Below are 20,611 nucleotides of genomic sequence, written 5' to 3' on the forward strand. Positions count from 1 at the left end.
GTGGTGAGTGTTTGGCTTGGCAGCCATAGCCTGGCTGACCTCTTACACCAGCTGACTAAAATACTGTAAATAACTCTTCCATATTTTCATGGGTGACAATTAACAGGAATAGGTATTTAGTTTATTAGATGACCCTTTTTACATATTTATTTTGGTTGCAGAAACTTGAATTCTTGAACTACAGGCTTTGTATGAAATTAGCTTTTTTTCCTTACCAACAAATGTTCTTGTTTATTGGTCAGTTTTGGAAACTGCTCGCCATCTCACAGTGGTACTGTGTTGGTGAATGAAGGGATGTGTGCTCTCACACCGAGCTCTGGCCTTTTTGTTCTTCCGTGTACGAAGGGATGTCGGGGTCTCGGCGATGTAGTGGTGGAGAGCAGATCTAACCAGCCGGGACGAGGTGGTTTCTAGTCTCTCCTGTCACCTCGTGAATTGCGGCTGAAGACATTTGGAGACATTTTCTGCGTAAGTGGCTGATATAGTCGATCATCTATTTCTATAATGAAAAAATAGCCACAATTTTTTACTTAATATTTGCTAATTTTTTTTCTTTTTCTATCAAAACTGAACATTTCTTTATCCCCTTCACTGTACCATTTTTGAAGTTAAGGCCAGAATTCTTTGTCAGAGGACCGTGACATGGAGTTTAAGTCCAAAGCAGTTGTAAACTCTCTGTACAGTAGTTCTTGATGGGCCCCCATGTTGTTTAATACAAAAATGGACGTACCAGGCAGTCCATTTTTGTATTAAAGAGTTTTGGTGGTGTTGAAGAGAATTTGCTCAGAATTTACAGTGGCGTGATAATAATTTGCCAGTTAGACATCACATCCTTTATGAATTCCTTTGAATACGCCATTTTAGAGGTAAAAGAAATTCTGTGTTTGTCATATAGGTGCTTATGCTTGCTTTCTGTCAGTATATGCTTATCTGAGTGTTAAGATCACAGGATTTGGTGTCAAAAGATCTGGGCTTGTAATTTCGCAAATTCAGGAATATGTGTGGGCTTATAAGCCACAGTTATGCACTTTTGGGGGAAATGGTAATTGGTTTAATCTTTCTGCAATGTAATTTGCAATATTCATTAGAACAGAAGTGTTCATTGACCTAGCAATTGCACTTCTGGAGTTGATGTTGAGATAATTGGACAGGTTCAGAAGTATATGTAGAAAGATACATGTGTAAAGGCATTCATTGCAAAGTTTATCAAAGAAAATTGCTAACAACCTAAATGTTCATGAGTAAGGAGTTGATAAAAAAATTAAAATGATGCATCTGCACACTATAACATTATAGTCATTATAAATGATCATGCTTATAGAAAGGGAAAAAGATCCACAGCATTTTAAGTGGTTAAAGCCAGTTAAAAAAACCATTCATATAGTGTAATTTATTCAACCAAAATTGTGTATAAGTCTGTATTTTAAAAATGTGTTTATTCATATAACTCTTGTATAGGTTTGTGTAGCTTTATTTTTATGATTTACTTTTTTAAAAATTTGTTATTTTAATATAATTACAGATTCACAGGAGGTTGCCAGAAATGTACAGGAGGTCCCTTATGTCCTTCACTCATCTCCCCCAGTGGTAACAAGTCCCATAACTATAGTTCAGTATCAAAGCCAGGAAACTGACATTGGTACAGTCCAGTTGGATTTCAGCAGTTAGTTATACATGCACCCATTTGTGTGTGTATATATAGCTCTATACAATCTTATCACATGTGTAGACTTGTGTAATCAAGATGCTTACCTATTTCATCCCAACAAGGCTCCCTTGTCTCATATGCCCCCCACCCCCTCATCTCTAACTTCTGGCAGCCACTGATCAGTTTTCAGTCTCTGTCATTTTGTTATTTCAAGAAAGTTATATAAATGGAATAATACAATATGTGAACATTTCTAGATTGGCTCTTTTCACTCAGCTTACTGTCCTTGAGATCCATTCAGGTTGTTGTGTATATCAGTAGTTCCTTCCTTTTTAATCCTGAGTAGTAGTCTATGTTGTGTATAGTTTGTTTAAATGGTGACCCATTGAAGGACGTTTGGGTTGTTTCCAGTTTTCGGCTGTTATGAGTAAAGCTGCTGTGAACAGTTGTGTACAAGTTTTCAGGTGAATATAAGTTTTTATTTCTTTGAGCTAAATGGTCAACAGTGCAGTCACTGGATTGTGTGGTAAGTGCGGGTTGAAGTTTCTTTTTTTTTTAAATTTTTTTTGAAATTTATTTTTAGTTGAAGTATAGCTGACATGTTAGTTCCAGGTATACAGCCTAGTAAGATGATAATTGTATACATAACAAAATTCTCACCATGATAAGTGTAGTTACTAAGTGCATATTTGGTTTTATACAAAACTGCCAAACTGTTTTCTGGTGGCTATATCATTTTACATTCCCACCAATAATGTGTGTGAGATCCAGTTTCTCTGTGTCCTTGCCAGCATTTAATGTTGTCACTTTTTTTTTTTTAAATTTAGCAGTTCTCATAGCTGTGTAGTATTACCTTGTGTCTTTAGTATGGTCATTTTTACAATAATAAAACTTTTTTTTAAAAAAGATTTTTTAGGGATTCCTGGGTGGCTCAGTCGGTTAAGCATCTGCCTTCAGCTCAGGTCATGATCCCGGGGTCCTGGGATCGAGTCCCGCATTGGGCTTCTTGCTCAGTGGGGAGTCTGCTTCTCCCTCTCCTACTGCTGCTCCCTTGTGCGCTCTCTCTCTCTCTGACAAATACATAAATAAATAAATCTTAAAAAAATATTTTTTTATTTATTTGAGAGAGAGAGAGAGCGCACAGAGGGAGAGGGAGAAGCAGATATCCTGCTGAGCAGGCAGCCTTATTTGGGACTCAATCCCAGGACCCTGAGATCATGACCTGAGCTAAAGGCAGAAGCTTAACTGACTGAGCCACCCAGGTATCCCAAAAAACCATTTTCTTCTAAAGAAGAAAAATTACCTAGATGTAAGTCTCTGTTCTGCCATTTATTAAAAGTTACTTAAAATTGGTAAGTTTTGTTAGGTGAGTAAGGACTTTTGATTTCCTTGGTAATCCACTAGGGTTGTTCTATAGTAAAACCTTAATATAAATAAAATCAAACCAGATCACCTATAGTTGTTTGACACAAAAAGTGTAAAACTACCTCAAAAGTTACTGAATTTTGTTTTATCCTTCCCTCTGTGTTTTGGGGGGGGAAGACAGGGGAAGACTGGTAAATTACTTGGAAGGTGTGTTAAAGAATAAATATATGCAGATTTGATAGTTTACTACATACGGTTTTGTTTTATTTTTGTGGTGGGTTAGGAACTCACGTTTATTGAGCCGTATGCTGAGCATTTTCCATACCTTGCCATATACTCCTTACACCTATCCTATGAGATGGTGGTATCCTTACCTGCATTTCACAGATGAGAAACTGAGACTCTCAAATTAAGTAACTTGGCTAGGTTATACCAATAGGAAACGAGGAAGCTGGAACTTAAACACGTGGCTTCAAAATATGTACTCTTTCCATTATGCCAGGGGGGTACATCATTTTCATTAACAGGCCACATGATTGGAAATTCATGTGCCAGTGTGCAGGAGTCTGTTAATTGATGGGAACAGTTAAGTTGAGAGGTTGTATACTTGGTATAGAAGTATTGAAAGTGGCCTATGAATCCAGTGGATGCAGAGACATTCTGTATTCTTCCTGTTGGTACTCCTTCCCAGTATTCCAATTTTAGTGGAATTCAGCTAGACTTTTAAAACATTAAACATTTAAATTTGACTGTGTTCTGCTTTAGTAACAGTTAAGTTAGTGGTTTATCTAAGTTTGCTGGCCCAACCCTTGGCCTCAGTGGTTAATTATAGTGTTGTGAGTATATGTTTAGGCTTTATCATATGCGTTACTAGAAACATTAGTTTTACTCATTTTTTTTTGTTCTAAAAATCTCAGGATGGTTGTAGTCAGGGTCAGACATTTAACTGTTGTATACCTGGGCCACCTTGCTGCTGCTCTAAGAGTTGTGTTCTGTATGTTCCTGATTCTGGGCCCAGTGGCTTCCCATTTAATGCAGGGTGAAATTCAGGTGACATTGAGGGTCTTCACTCATCTGCTGTGCTTTATCCTACCACTCTTCTTTGCTGCCTGTGCTTCCTGGTTATTTAACTTGGTTGTGCTGTATGTTAGCACATTCAACAGAGGTGGCATCGATTGTATTGTTTATTTGAGACATAACTCAGAAATCGTTGAGCCGTATTATTGGTATTCATTGGGGAATTTTGTATTGGAAGCTCTCATAGAAGCATGTGGACAGTGTGAGGTTGAGGTTGATAGAGTTCTCCCCAGGGAGATTCTCTTCTTGAAATCGAAGGAAGGGAATAGAAACGGCAGTGGTAACGTTTAAGAACTTGCCTGTAGTTGTGAAAATTTTAATAACCACTTCATTGCTGAATTATCTTTAGGTAAGTCCAGTGAAGGTTCTTAAAACTGGAAAAGTCCCTAGACCAGTGTCACATTTTCTTGAGGTATGTGCGTGTGATTCTTGGGAAATTCTCTCCAGTCCCATGGTCTCACTGTTCATCGGGGTGTCCAGCAAAACTGAGACTCCTGTGACTCCATTTGTTTGTGTTGCTGCCAGAATAGTGGCTAAACCCTGAGGAGGAGGAGCCTGATACATTTATCACATAGAAGGATTCCTTCAGACTCTGCCACACCTGATCATTGGATCAATATGGTGGTTTATCTAGAGTTTAGTTCATTTAGCAAAAGTTTGATTAAGAGATGACTAGTTTTGACTGTTTATCCCTGACCTCCCTTATCGACATTTAAAAAATTGACCTCGAGTTGTGGAGTTATGTGTACAATGAGTTTGAATTTCTCTGTGTCATACTCATTTATTGAATCTGTATTGGTCTAAATATTTGCTGCCCTTTTGCCCCCTTTTTCCATGCTCCCAGTGCCCCAAATCTGCCTCCAGAAACAACATTCGGTTTCTGATTGTAATTGTCTTGGAAACATTGGCCAATTTTGCGGCACTGTTTTACTTTTATTTACAGCAAATGATGATTTGTTAGTTGCCTGCTGCCAGAACATCTGAGCTCATTTGTTTAACTAAAACAGCACTGTGGTAGATGCTTGTACTACGCGGCAACAGTTACCAACCACCCCGGTTGCTTCCCACCTCATTTTAGCTCTGAATCAAGCAAATGAGAGCGAAGATTATTCTTGAAATGTTCCAAGAAGTTTAGAAAATTGGAGGGTGGAGGGATGAGAGGAAGGGAGATTCTCTTGTAACAATCAGCGTGTTGCTTTTGGCAGGGGCGGTGTGCCTGGCTGATTTCCTTCGTAGAACTAAGTGACATTTCAGGGTGCGGGAGCTGCACTCGTCCTGCTACAAACACAGCTCTGTGAACCTTTGATTTACTGGGTCACGACCAAGTGTTTTTCTTCTGGGATGCATGGGTGAATGAGACCTTTTCCCTGGTCTGCTGTTGCTTGTGATCTGGGCCCTGGAGATGCTTCCGAGCCGAAGTGGTGATTGTCGAGGAGGCCGTGGCAGCGGTGCTCTTTGAGATTGGGCCCCCGTGTAGCAGCCCCAGGCCCGCCGGGCCTGATCGCAGACGGGCTCGCGCTGGCTGGCGTACTGCAAGAGGGAGCTTTCCAAGAGAGGTGGGCTCATTCCCCGCCTTTCCCGTCTCTTCGTCCTTGAGTGACAAAGAAAGCGGACTGCTTCACAAAGAAATTTTATTTCACACTTGGAATTAAATAAGCATATTTAAAAAATATTTTAATGAAAATTTAAGCTTTGGGGCAGACCTTGCCTCGAGGGCTGGAGAGTGCGAAGTGTTTCTGGAGGAACGGGGGAAATAATTAGTTTTGTCCTCTGACAATGGCATTCATTCAGTCAGGACATTTTTATCCTGTCCCTGCTTTGTACCAGGCTGGGAATGCCGTGATGAACGAGGAGCCCGCAATCTTGGAGCGGAGGGAGGCACAGACAAGGAATTGGGCAATGTTGCTACCAACTACTCAGTTTTATAATTGGGTGTTTTTGGGGCAGAGACCAGAGACCTGCTCTTACATGATCAAAGATTTCTTGGTGAAAGTGATATCCAAACCAGCCTCACTAATAGATGTTGGAATTAATCATTTTTTCAGGCTAATATTGTATGAAAAATAAATCAGAACCCTGTTTTGGGACCATTCAATGCCTTTCTGTTGAGAACAAGTTGAGAAACTGAACTCCAGACTTAAGCCATTTAGTATACTTTTCTAGTATTCTGGTTTGCCATTCTCCAGTGTAGATTAACCTCTGCTTCCCAGAATGTGCCTGGCTCTCTGTGATGGCCATGCTTTTTTGCATGCATTGTTACTCATGTCTGGAAAGCCCTCCCCTTTTCTGCCAGACTGACTTCTTTTGCAGTTACTTCCTTGGTGATGCCTTCCTTGACTGCTCCTGGGGTCTGTTGGATGCACCACCCATGAGCTTACACAAGGGCTGGCCTTGATCTTGGTGTTTCCCCTCCACCAAATAGTCTGTCTACTTCTTTATTTCTACATGTAACCTGAAGGCAGAGGCAGCATCTTTCAGAGAACCCGGCATGTCCTGAGCATCCAGGCAGTGTTTGCTGAATGAACAGACTTAGAAGCTTTTGAAGGTTGTAGCTACATGTATATAATTGAAGCTCTTGGTTCCAGCCAGTTTTTTTTTTTTTATCTTTTTTTTTTCTTTAGATTTCTTTTTTATTTATTTGACAGAGAGACACAGCGAGAGAGGGAACACAAGCAGGGGGAGTGGGAGAGGGAGAAGCAGGCTTCCCACGGAGCAGGGAGCCCGATGCGGGGCTCGATCCCAGGACCCTGGGATCATGACCTGAGCCGAAGGCAGATGCTTAACGACTGAGCCACCCAGGCGCCCCAGCCAGTTTTAAGAAAGTGTTATTGACTGAAGAAAGTAGAGGCACCACTGAAACAGATTTTATGCATGTGGTTTAGTTATTAACCTCGTAAAGCTATTTACAGTCTTTTGTATTTATACCTCTTTTATTTTTTGCCTGAGTAACCAATAAATTGAGTAATTCATAGTTTCTACTTCTTGCCAATTACTAATGTATATTATTAAATCTGACCACAGTGATTTATTAATTAGAAGTCTTTTGGTTATTAACAAAAATCAATTTGATTTAGCATATGCCAGAGAGAGGGGCGTATGTGATGAAGAGACAGGGATGTCTCATTGAATCCAAGATCGAGAACATAGCTAGGCTTTAGGAAGAACTGACTCCAGGAATTGGAAGGCCAGCAGGATTCCTGAGAGTACTTTCTGTTAGTCTCTGCTTTTCTCCTCAAAGCTCTTTTATTCATTTTTCTTAGTGCTTTTTCTGCTTCTCAGTGGATAGAAGATGTTTTCCCATAACCCTCAGCTTTGCAGCCAAGTTCCAGGTGTATGGAAAACCTGTCTTTCCATCTCGGATCCAAATTGCCCAAGACTGGAGTGGCTTACATTAGATTTCTATCCCTGATTGAGTCAGCAGTGGCCAGGGAGTGGGGTCATGCTAAACAACCCTGGTAGGTGGGAAGGTAGGAGAAAAGGATGGGGAGATCAGCAGACTGACAGATGTCGTGAGGTGGGTAGACACTAAAAATATTTTTGTAAATAAAAATACAGTGACAAAGACTAGAGACCCATACACGCTTTATCGTAGGATCATTTCTGGGTTATTTTGCCTTAAAAAATCTTCAATCTTGGGAAACACAGATTTAACTTTGAAAAGACATTTATCTTTTTGAATGTGAATATAATTTGAGATTCCTAAGGTAATGGCATGTTCACTGAAGTAATGAGTAGGTTTTAGCTTTGTGTGTGTGTATAATACTTAGACATGCTACTGTCTTCAGTTGTCGGGAGACAGGTTCTAGAGTGGCTCTCATGCAGATACAAGAGGAGACTCATGTAATTTAAAGTTTTCCAACAACCACATTAGAAGAGTGAAGCAGGTGAAATCAATTTTAATAATACATTCCATATGTATTTATGTATACATAAAAAGAGGGTTTATGACTGTTCTGCTTATTAGAAGAGGTCATCATGGGTTTTAAATGTGCTAATAAATTTGAAAGTGCTGTGAAAAACCTTTAAAGGGTTATACAAGCATAAAGCATTATTTTAATTAACTGGGGGGAAAACCCACTGCATTTTGGAATCAATACTAGCTATCATTTCCTGAGACTTTATTTTGTGCTGGACACTGTTGTAAGCACTTGTATGTGTTAGGTAATTTAATGATGACGACGCTTGTGGAGCAAGGCTCATTATCATCTCTGTCGTGTAGATGAGGACATGAAGACATCGAGACTTAAGAAACTAGCCTAAGTGCCTGGGTGGCTCAGTTGGTTAAGCAGCTGCCTTCAGCTCAGGTCATGATCCCAGGGTCCGGGGATTGAGTCCGCACTGGGCACCCTGCTCAGCAGAGAGCCTGCTTCTCCCTCTCCCTGCCTCTCTGCCTACTTGTTCTCTCTCTTTCTATCTCTGTCAAATAAATAAATAAAATCTAAAAAAAAAAAAAAAAAAACTAACCCAAGGTCACATAGCTCATAACTAGTTGAGCTGGAATTGGAATGTGCTTTTTTTTTTATTGTGGCAAAATACACGCAACATAAAATTGATCATTTTAACCATTTTTTTAAAAGAAAGATTTATTTATTTTAGAGAGGGGAGAGAGAGTGCAGGGTGGGGAGGGACAGAGGGAGAGGGAGAGAGAATCTCAAGCAGACTCCACGCTGAGTGCAGAGCCTGACATGGGTCTTGATCTCACGACCCTGAGATCATGACCTGAGCCAAAACCAAGAGTCAGACACTTAGTCGACTGAGCCACCCAGGTACCCCTCATTTTAACCATTTTTAAGTGGACACTTCTGTGGCATTAAATCTGTTCACATCTCCAGAACTTCTTCATCTTCCCAAACTGAAACTGTACCCATTAAACACTAACTTCCCATCTCCCTTGCCTCCACCTCCACCATTGGCAACCACCGTTCTACTTCCTTCTCTATGAATTTGACTACTCTACTAGGAGCCTTATATAAGTGGAATCATGCAGTATTTGTCTTTTTGTGGCTGGTTTGTTTTACTTAGCATAATGTCTTCAAGGTTCATCTATGTTGTAACACGTGTCAGAATTTCTTTCCTTTTTAAGGCTGAATAATATTTCATTGTATGGATGTACCACATTTTGTACCATGATTCATCCATTGATGGACACTTTGGTTGCTTTTACTTTTGGCTATTGTGAATGATGGTGAACATGGTATACAGATACCAGTTTGAATCCCTGCTTTCAATCCTTTGTGGGTATATGTATATCCAGAAATGGAATTGCTTGATCACATAGTAATTTTATATTTAATTTTTTGAGAAATTGCCATACTCTTTTTCATAGCGCCTGCACCATTTTACACGCTCACCAGCAATGCACAAAGGTCCCCATTTCTCTACATCCTCTTCAACACTTACCCTCTCTTTCTTTCCTTTTTTTTTTAATAGCCATTTTAATAGGAGTGAAAGTGGTATCTCGTTGTGGTTTTGATTTACATTTCCCTAGTAACTAGTGTTGTTGCACATCTTTTCATACATACCTGTTAGCCTTTTGTGTGTCGTCTTTGGAGAAATGTCTGTTTAAATCCTATGCCCATTTTTAAATTGGATTGTTTTTGTGGGTTTTTTTGTTGTTGCTGTTGAGTCAGAGATTTTTTGTGTTTTTGTTTTTGTATATTCCGGATATCAGTCTCTTATCAAATACATGATTTGCAGATATTTTCTCCCATTCTGTTGGGTTGACTTTTCACTCTGTGATAGTATCCTTTGATGTGCAGAAGCTTTTAATTTTGGGAAAACCCAACTTACAGATTTTTTCTTTTAATGTCTTTGTTTTTGGTGTTGTATCTAGGAACTCATTGCTGAATCCAAGGTCATAAAGCCTTCCCCTGTGTTTTTTTCTGAGTTTTATGTCTGTCTGTGTCTGTACCTCCTCTTTGTCACTTTGTGTCTGTTTCCATTTTTCTATATGTTTATAAATTATTGAAGCTTTTGTATATGTTCTCTCTTCTTGCCTTGTTCCTTTCTTTGTTGTTGATCTCTTCGAAGGTATTGCAGATATCATGAGATTCCATGTATCTCCTAAAAATAATGGCATTTTCCCCAAATAACTGTAACCCCATGATTGGTACTGCCTTTAGAACTGGGCAGCTGGGGCCCCTGCTCTGTGCTTGGTACTTTGGAGTGACTTTCTTGCATTTTTCTAAGTCTCTCCACTCCTCCCTTCCCCCTACCCCAGTGCCTGAAAGGCAGGGCTCCTCGAGTGCTTCTGTTCTGGAATCTCGTATTGAGAATTATAGGACGTTTTCTAATTATATTGAAAATAGAAGCTTAACTTTATTTTGTTGATTTTATTGTTTGCCGCTATATACCATATTTTCCTCCTAAATTGTTTTTCTCTTTATTTTTATATATTCCTTTAACTGGTTAGCGTGTATATATTTAGTGTTGTAGTTATTAATTACTTTTCTTCTGTCTCTCCAGCACTGAGCTGAAGCTTTTGGAAGAAGCAACCATTTCAGTCTGCAGGTCTTTAGGTAAGGGGCAAAATGAGCATATGTGTATATGTATGTGTGTGGCATTTATTTCAAAATTTGTTATAAATTTTGGTAGTGTAATATGAATTGAATTAATGAAGTGACATATTCTTGATGATAATATTTAGTAATAATTACTTCTATTCATGGTGCTCAATGATGCCAGTAGAAGGGAACATTTAGTCAATAGGAATAAGACACGTGCTTATTAACTTACTTGCAGGAGTGGTAATGGACTCTGCTAAGCCATACTTTTTCAGCTTGTTCTTTTTTTTTAAATTGAAGAATAGTTGACATACAATGTTAGGTTAGCTTCAGGTGTGCAACATAGTGATTTGATTTTGATTTGACATTTATATACATTACGAAATGCTCACCATGGTAAGTTTGTCCTCATACACAGATATTACAATATTATTGACTCTGTTTCCTGTGCTTTACTTTACAATCCCTGTGACTTACTTATTTTATAACTGGAAGTTTGTACCTCTTAATCCCCTTCACCTATTTCAGTTATTCCCCCCCACTGCCCCCAGCAACTACCACTTTGTTCTCTATATTTACAAGTCTGTTTTGTTTGATTTTTTTTTCTTTTTCTTTGATTTCACATATAAGTGAAATCATACAGTATTGGTCTTGCTCAGACTTCTTTCACTTAGCACAGTACCCTCTGGGTCCATCCATGTTATTACAGATGGCAAGATTTCATTCTTGTTAATGGCAGAGTAATATTCCATTGTATATATATATACCACATCCTCTTCATCCATCCATCAGTGGACACCTGGGCTGCTTCCATATCTTGGCTATTGTAGATGCTGCAATGAACCTGGGGGTGCAGATAGCTTTAGAAGTTAGTGTTTTCATTTTCTTCAGATAAATACCTAGAAATGGAATTGCTGGGTCATATGGTAGTTCTGTTTTTAATTTTTTTTTGAGGAACCTTCATACTGTTTTCCACAATAGCTACACCAGTTTACATTTCCTACCAATAGGGCACGAGGGTTCTCTTTTCTCCACATCCTGGCCAGCACTTGTTAGTTCTTGTCTTTTTTATTTTAGCCATGCTGACAGATGTAAGGTGAAATCTCACTGTGATTTTGACTTACATTTCCCTGATGACTAGTGATGTTGAGCATCTTTTCTTGTCTGTTTGCCATGTGTATGTCTTCTTTGGAAAAATGTCTGTTTGGGTCTTCAGCCTCTTTTTTAATCAGATGTGGTTTTTTTGGTGTTGAGTTCTTTACATATTTCTTCACATATGAATTCTTTACATATTTTGAATATTAACTTTTTTTCTAAATGATTTTATTTTTAAGTATCTCTATACCCAGCACGGGGCTTGAGCTTATAACACTGAGATCAAGAGTCACATCCTCCACTGACTGAGCCACACCCAATAAGAATATTAACTTCTTTTTGGATATATCATTTGCAAATATCTTCTGCCATTCACTAGGTTGCCTTTTCATTTTGTTCATGGTTTCCTTCACTGTGCAGAAGCTTTTTAGTTTTATGTAGTCCTACTTGTTTATTTTTTACTTTTGTTGCCCTTGCCTGAGGAGACAGATCCAAAAAAATACTGCTAAGACTGAACTCCAAATCTACTGCCTATGTGTTCTTTTAGGAGTTTTATGGTTTCAGGTTGTACTTAGGTTTTTAATCCATTTTGAACTTATTTTTGTATATGGTTACCTGAGAGGACCCTTATTTTTTTTCTTCTTTGTTCATGTTCCTCGTTATACTTTTTTTTTTTTTTAAAGATTTTATTTATTTATTTGAGACAGAGAGAATGAGAGACAGAGAGCATGAGAGGGAGGAGGGTCAGAGGGAGAAGCAGACTCCCTGCCGAGCAGGGAGCCCGATGCGGGACTCGATCCCGGGACTCCAGGATCATGACCTGAGCCGAAGGCAGTCGCTTAACCAACTGAGCCACCCAGGCGCCCCTCGTTATACTTTTTTCTTTATGATTTTGCCTGTAATTTGATGAGTTTTTTTTTCATTGGTTTATTAAGGTCTTTTTCAGTTCTGAGGTTTTCTATAGAAATAGCTTTGATTTTACTTGTGTTTGAGTTTCTTCTCCCCCAACTTAGGATCACCTGTTAACATTCAGGTTGGATCTCTGTTCTTTGCTTTCTGTATCTTCTTTTTCTTTGTCATCTTTCGTTTCTTAAATTTCCTCCTTTATGTCTTTGATTCAGTATTTTATACATAACAGTTCTGTCAAGATTCTAGTGCATCTTTTAGTTATTTCATTTTTTTGGTTTGTTTTTAATCATTCTTTGTTTTGCAGGATGTCAGACTGCTCTCTTTTCATTATACTCATTTTTCCCAGTGGCTTTCTGGTTTTTTTCTTTTTTAAATAGATGATTTTCTCATCTTCCACTGATGATACTTTTTTTTTTTTTAAAGATTTTATTTATTTATTAGAGAGAGAATGAGAGACAGAGAGCATGAGAGGGAGTAGGGTCAGAGGGAGAAGCAGACTCCCTGCCGAGCAGAGAGCCCGATGCGGGACTCGATCCCAGGACCCTGAGATCATGACCTGAGCCGAAGGCAGTCACTTAACCAACTGAGCCACCCAGGCGCCCTCCACTGATGATACTTGTTACTAAATTCATTTGACAGATTTTAAAAAAAATACTTTATTTTTAAATTTTTTTATTTTTAAAGATTTTATTTATTTATTTGACAGAGAGAGATATAGCGAGAGAGGGAACACAAGCAGGGGGAGTGGGAGAGGGAGAAGCAGGCTTCCTGTGGAGCAGGGAGCCCGATGTGATGCGGGACTCCAGGAACCCGGAATCATGACCTGAGCCGAAGGCAGACGCTTAATGAATGAGCCACCCAGGCGCCCTAAAAAATACTTTATTTTTTAATTATTTGTTTATTTATTTGAGATAGAGAGAGAGTGCAAGAAATGAGTGGGGTGAGGGGCAGAGGGAGAAGCAGGCTCTCCGCTGACCAGGGAGCCTGATGTGGGGCTTGATCTAGGACTCTGGGATCATGACCTGAGTCGAAGGCAGACACTTAGCCAACTGAGCCACCCAGGCACCCCAGTACTTTATTTTTTTAAAGTAGGCTCTACACCCAGTGTGGGGCTCAAACTCACAACCCCAAGGTCAGGAGTCACATGCTCTACTAACTGAGCCAGCCAGGCTCCGCCCCCATTTGATAGTTTGTTTTTTTTTAAGATTTTATTTATTTATTTGACAGAGAGAGACACAGCGAGAGAGGGAACGCAAGCAGGGGGAGTGGGAGAGGGAGAAGCAGGCTTCCCGCGGAGCAGGGAGCCCGATGCGGGGCTCGATCCCAGGACCCTGGGATCATGACCTGAGCCGAAGGCAGACGCTTAACGCCTGAGCCACCCAGGCGCGCCCCCCCCCCCCCATTTGATAGTTTTGATTCAGCTCTTTGGCTGAAATTTTAGCATAACCTATTTCTTACCCCAGTGTTACTGTTACTGTTTTTTTCTTATTCATTAAACCAGCAAATATTTATTGAGCACCTGCTATATTATAGCCTCTTTCCTATACCCTGTGCTATATATTCCATAATGTAGTCTATATTCTGGCAAACAAGACTGACTTGGATTCCTGACCTCATGGATCTGAGTAGGGGAGTCAGATCATAAATATACCTACTTTCATGTAATATGTCTTTTCAGAAAAATAAAGCAGAGTAAAGGTGCAGGGAGTACCCATGTAGGCACAGTGTTTGCTGTCAGAGAGGGTGCGCTTCTTAACCTTGCCCCTCATGTGGCTCCTGTAGGTGCTTGTTGAATCTGCTGTTAATTTTATCCTGAAGGCAGGATGATGCTATTTTCCAACCTAATTTCTAGAACCCAAGATTTTATTTTGTATAGGTTTTGCTTGGTTTAAGTGGGACTTTCCTTTACGCTTACTCCTTGGCTTTGGAGTGTGAGGGAATTATAAAATTCTTGTTGAACATCTGGATCAACATTTTTTCTCCCTGAACAACATGTTGCTGAACAACAGCACATGTTGTTCTGTGTCTGGTGTGTTTATTTCTTCCCAGTTGTTTTCTGGGGGTTGTAGCCTCAGAGTTGGTGTAGAAAGTGACTTGGTAGGAGGTAAGTTTTCTGGTTGGAGTAGAAAGTGAGTAGGGGGAGATTTTGTCCTCAGAGGTACTTTAAAGCAGTTACCCTTGCTAACCGTCCATTGACTACCAAATAAATACTTATGTCAGTTCTATAAACTCTGTAGTTAGTGAAAGTGTTCTCTGTTTTTAGGGGGAGTACTGTCTATCTGGAATTAGCATTTCTATTAACTTGTATCTGTTTGTATGTTTTCACGGGTGTTTGATTTTTAAAAGTTTCACACTTCTAGAAATGAGGGCCAAATAACGTAGTAAAGGGGTGTAAGCTCATCTTCAAGTTTCACTCATTTTCACCTCATGGGCAGGCCTCATCTGTATCTCTCACCATTACATTCCACCGATAATACATGAAAGTATGAAATATGTAAAGGAAAGCTGACAACCGGAAAGGATATACAAAATAAACAATAGAAAGCAGAGTGTTCTCACACATTAGATACAGACCTCAGGAGTCATATCATTTCACCCATAAATATTTTAGTATATATCTCATAAGAATTTTTTTAAAGGAGAGCAATACCGTTATCTCAATAGAAGACAATTTTTAGCATAGTAAAATAGCCACCAAGTGTTCAAATTTCTAATTGTCTTAGTTTTTGTGAATCAGGAACCATATAAAGTCTGTATGTTATTATTGGTTATTATTGGTATGTCTTTATTATTCTTTTCATAACTAATTTCCTCCTGCAATTGTCTCTCTCTTCCTTTTCTCCTATTTATGGAAGAAAGTGGGTAGTAGAGTTTGCCACAATGTAAATTTTGTTGATTACATCCCCATGGATTGTTAACCTGTCTCTGTCCTTTATATTTTCTGTATATTTGGTATTGGATTTGGGGACACCAGGGGTATTTCAGTGAAATATTGGGAAAGGTTGTTTCAGGGGCTGGAAGCAAGTCCAATCTCTCACCCAGATGGAAATTCTCTTTATAATACCCTTATCTGAGTGTTATTCAGACCTTGCTTGAACTCCTGTAGAGATAGGGAAGTCCCTTCTTTACACAAAAGCTGCTTAAGTTAACAGATTGTTACAAGTTCAAGTTTAGTGTCAAATGAGTTAGTTTTTAATTTAAGTACCATTGTTATTTTAATTTAACAGTTGAGGACACTGAGGCGTGGGGAGGTGAAGTAAGTTGCTAGGTGTCACAGCTAGTTGGTGGAGCTGGGATTCGAACCTAGTCAGACTCAGTAGTCTAGTTCCATTATGCTTTTCTGCCTTTCTGTCAGCTATCCCATTCCTGCTCTGGCTTCTGAAGCTTATTCAACCTCAACATAACATTTGGGTTTTTTTTTTTTTTTTAAAGATTTATTTGTTTATTTGAGAGAGAGAAAGAGAGCGCATGCCAGGGGTGGGAGGGACAGAGGGTGAGGGAGAGAATCCCAAGCAGACTCCCCACCGAGGCCAGAACCTGACGTGGGGCTCAAACTCATGACCCCGAGATCATGACCTGAGCCGAAATCAAGACTTGGGTGCTCAACCGACTGAGCCACCCAGGTGCCCCATAACATTTGATTTTTACCAATTAACTTTGATCCTGTTAAATTCCATCAAGGTATTTTAGAATATCGAGTCTACCATTGGGTGGTGGTGTTTAAACATCAGGGAGCATACTTGTTTTATTTACTTTCCTCTCTACATCTTGTCTAAGAGTACTGTGAAAACTTAATTGTGTTAGAATGTCAGCTCCATTAAGACCCGGTGTTCTAAGTATCTTCTTAGTACCCGAAACAGTGCTGGGTACGTATAAATAGCTCAATAAATACATGCTGAATGAACGCACGAAAAAGGTGTATGAAGCTTTAATTACATCAATCAAGTAGCTGGTTACTGTTTCCAACAGCATGGGGTTGTTTTGTTTTGGTTTGGTTTTGGTTTTAAATAGTTAACCATTTATAAATTCAAACAATTACTTATAAAGTCATTCAGTAATAAAGGAGCTGTTGAATGAACACAAGGTTGTGAAGTTGGGATTCTGAATTATGTTTGTAGTCATATCATCCTCAACTCTTTGTTTCAGTATTTTGTTTTGATTTACAATAGCTCAATAATATTAATTCACACAGATGCACTGGCTAGCATTAAGTGTTTTTTATTAAACAGTTTATCCTGAAATCTCAGGATATTCTTTCATTAAACTCCAGAGCTTGAAAGAGAAGTAGGAAATTTTTGTTTCAAGATTTAATATCTAATTAGATATCTATTCTTGAGGATAAAAGCTCGACAAAATCTGCCCTAACTTCCAGCACACGCTGCACCTTCCTGCTCACAGCGGGGTTCTTCTCCATCCAGCAATAAGGGGCATCGCCTGGGAGAGACTGTTGCGGAATCTCAGTTTCCACTTGACACACGCAAGATCAGAATTTAAACTTTAATAAGACTGCCTTGTGATTTAAAGGTGCATTAAACTTTGGTAAGCACTGTTAACTTCAGTAGGCACAGGGTGGTGGACCTGGTATTCTGCACATCCAGTGTGATCCCAGATAATGCTCTTGCCACTGCTCCGTGAACCACACTCGAATAGCAAGGTGCTAGTGTTTCATCACAATGAGAAAGTTACACAGTAACTTGCATTGACTCAAGCTGTGACAAGAACACCTACCCAGCAGGTAGATCTGAGTTAACTTGACAGTTATTGAGCACAAAGCAGGTATGCTGTAATGGTGTACTTATTTCCATGCATGATTTTTTAAAGTATGTATGTACATACCAGGATTTTAAAATATTTAAAATGTAACTGAAGCTTGGTACATCTTTCCAAATCTTTGACACATTTTCAAGAAGTTCAAATATATGCATTGGGATGGCAGCAAAAGCATAAACCTCAGGTCTGCATAAACATGAATTTTTCTGGCAGCATAGGCCAGTGTGTTTGCATGTTTGCATTTCCATTTTTCCAAACAGTTAAAAATATATTTCAAAAGAGAAAAATATTCAGAACTCTGGAATCTCACAGTTTGAAAACCTTTCTTAAAGCAAAAAGACTGGGCATTTGTCACTAACACTGTTGACTTTGGGCTCAACACTTAACCTTTCTGGGTCTCTTTTTCTTTTTTTTCTTTTTAAAGATTTTATTTATTTATTAGAGAGAGAGAGAGTGTGTGTGCACACGCACACAAGAGCACGCACAGGCAGAGGGGAGGGGCAGAGGCAGAGGGAGAAGTAGGCTCCCCGCTAAGCAGGGGGCTCAGTGCAAGGCCAGGACCCTAGGACCATGACCTGAGCCGAAGGCAGATGTTTAACTGACCAAGCCACCCAGGCGCCCTCTTTTTCTTCATTAGTAAAATTAAAGGTTCTGACTAAAGAGTCTCTCTCTTCTGATGAGTTTTTTCTTTAAGTTTTTATTTGACTTCCAATTAGTTAACATACAGTGTAATATTAGTTTCACATGTACAATACAGTGACCCAGCACTTCCATACAACCCCTGGTGCTCATCAAAACAAATGCACTCCTTAATATCCCATCACCTATTTCACCCCCCCCCCACGCCCCCCGCTAACCATCAGTTTGTTCTCTGTAGTTAAGAGTCTGTTTCTTGGTTTGCCTCTCTTTCTCTCTTTTTTTTTTCCTTTCCTTGTTTGTTTTGTTTCTTAGATTCCACATATGAGTGAAATCATATGGTACTTGTCTTTCTCTGACTTACTTCACTTAGCATAATACTCTAGCTCTGATGGGTTCTGAACTTTTGTCCTTATATGATGTATTAGGGTTATCCAGAGACCCAGTAAAGCTAATGGTGTAAATTCCAGTTCAAGTTCAAAGACCTGAGAACCATAAGAGCCAGTGTTGTAAGTCCCTGTCCAAGGGCAGAAGACCAATGTATTAGCTCAACAGCCAGGCAGAGAGAGAGGATTCAGACTTCCTCTGACTTTTGTTCTGTTCAGGCCTTTAATGTGTTGGATGATGCCCACCCACTATGAAAAGGCCAGTTTGCTTTACTCACTTGAAAATTAAAGTGCAGGAACACCTTCACACAACATCGAGAAATAATGTTTAATCAGGTATCTTGGCATCCTGTGGTCCAGTCAAGTTAATACATAAAATTAACCATCACATATGTCTTACTGTGCAGACTGATAGAACTTTATATTTTCATTAAGCCTAATTTCTTGATTATAGGGATTGGTATAGCTCAGCATTTTAGAGGCAAGAATTGGAATCAATAGATAAGGATGTGTCCTTGAGCAGTAGCAGCGTAGACCCGAGGATCTGTTCAATGGAGGTGGTATTGGTGTTTATCTCCCATAGTTGGTTTTAAGGATTAAATGAGATGATGTGTATAAAGCACTTAGTGTATATTAGTCAGTGTCTGTTTCTTTTGCTGAGAAAAGTGAGGTTGGAGAAGAAAAGTAACTTGAGTTTTAATATTCTCTTAATTATAGGCTTGACCTAGAAATCAGATCTTCTGATTCTCATGACAGTATCTGCTCAATTCTTGGCTGGATTTGCTGAAATGCCCACCTTTCAACTTAAAATTTTTTTAAACAAATTCTTTAAAATTTTTTCTGATCAAATAGCTTCTCCCTGGCCATATTGCCTTATGTTTCTGTTTATTTTTCATTAGAATGATTTGTGATTATCTGAGCAGAGTTTTACCATTATAGTTTATTGTATTCTATATACTGGGGATCTTTTTTTTTTTTTTTTACTTTTTTTTTATTAACATATAATGTATTATTTGTTTCATGGGTACAGGTCTGTGATTCATCAGTCTTACACTGTTTTTTGTTTTTTAACATTTGCTTTTCTTTTTCTTTTTCTTTTCATCCCCCACGTTCTTGGAACCCAACATGGGGCTTGAACTCACGACCCTGAGATCAAGACCCGAGTTGAGATCAAGAGTCAAACGCTTAACTGACTGAGCCACCCAGACGTCCCTAACATTTGCTTTTCTAAAGAGAAATATATATGTGTATAAATTGAGTATATATCAACTCTTATCTCTTTTCTTAATAATTTTGAATTCTGAGATGAATTGGCTACTTTCTTCTAATGTGTCTGTCATTTTCAGTTTGCAAATCATTTTTTGTTCAGAATTAGGACCAAGCAGCAATTTCTCTCATTATTTATTTTCCTAATTAGATGTGAAAGTACAGTAAGGTTTGTCTATGGAGCAACTTCAATTTGACAACTTGGTTTTACAGATGCTATAATATGTTCACTTTGATTTCAGTTTTTAATTTTAACTTTTTAAAACCTTATCTTCTCTTGCAGTTGTAAACAACCCTCGAACAGGAAACCTTGGTGCGCTAATTAAGGTCTTCCTTTCTAGAACCAAAGAACTAAAACTTTCGGCAGAATGTCAGAAGTAAGCTGGCTGATTAAATCATGTTCTCTTTATATTTAGAAATACGAATATTTTTCATTTTTTGGTAGAAATAGATTATGGTCTTTTGAAAGCTATAAAGGAATTCTCATTATTAAAAAATAAAAGAGAGGTTATAATTTACTGTCCAAGTCATTGTGGTGAGATTATGAATTCTGGAATCTGTTTGATTTCAGCATTTTAGACAGTTTTCAGAAATATATTTCTTAAGGTTAATGATGATGTAATTATTATTAAAAAAGGTAGTTCCCCCCTCCATTATCACTGCTGCTTGTATCTAGTCTAAATAATGACTAAGTTTGAGGATTATTTCATTCCACATCTGTTTCCTTTCTACCTTTCCTAGTCAATGAAAGAAGGTTCAGATTAGATATTATAATTTTATTTTTATTTTAATTCCACTATAGGTAACATAGGTATTATAATTTTATATTTGATACATTGGAAGGTTAATCTTTTATGCACTCAAGCATTTTAAAATCATTTTTGGATGGCATTGTTCATTGCTCTGCTTCCAAACAAATTATATCAAATCCAGTTAAAATTTTTCTTGAGTTCATG

At 38.7% G+C, this 20,611-nt stretch overlaps 1 protein-coding gene across 1 annotated transcript in view; it reads left to right on the top strand.

Annotated features, from left to right (window-relative positions):
• DYM (dymeclin) overlaps positions 1-20,611 on the top strand; it is a 342,707-nt gene that overhangs the window by 38,811 nt on the left and 283,285 nt on the right. Inside the window, 2 exon segments of the mRNA XM_021686111.1 lie at positions 10,556-10,608; positions 19,939-20,032. Of these exon segments, the coding sequence (XP_021541786.1) occupies positions 10,556-10,608; positions 19,939-20,032 (147 nt within the window).

This window comes from Neomonachus schauinslandi, chromosome 14 (assembly GCF_002201575.2).
Source record: "Neomonachus schauinslandi chromosome 14, ASM220157v2, whole genome shotgun sequence".
Lineage (NCBI taxonomy): Eukaryota > Metazoa > Chordata > Mammalia > Carnivora > Phocidae > Neomonachus > Neomonachus schauinslandi.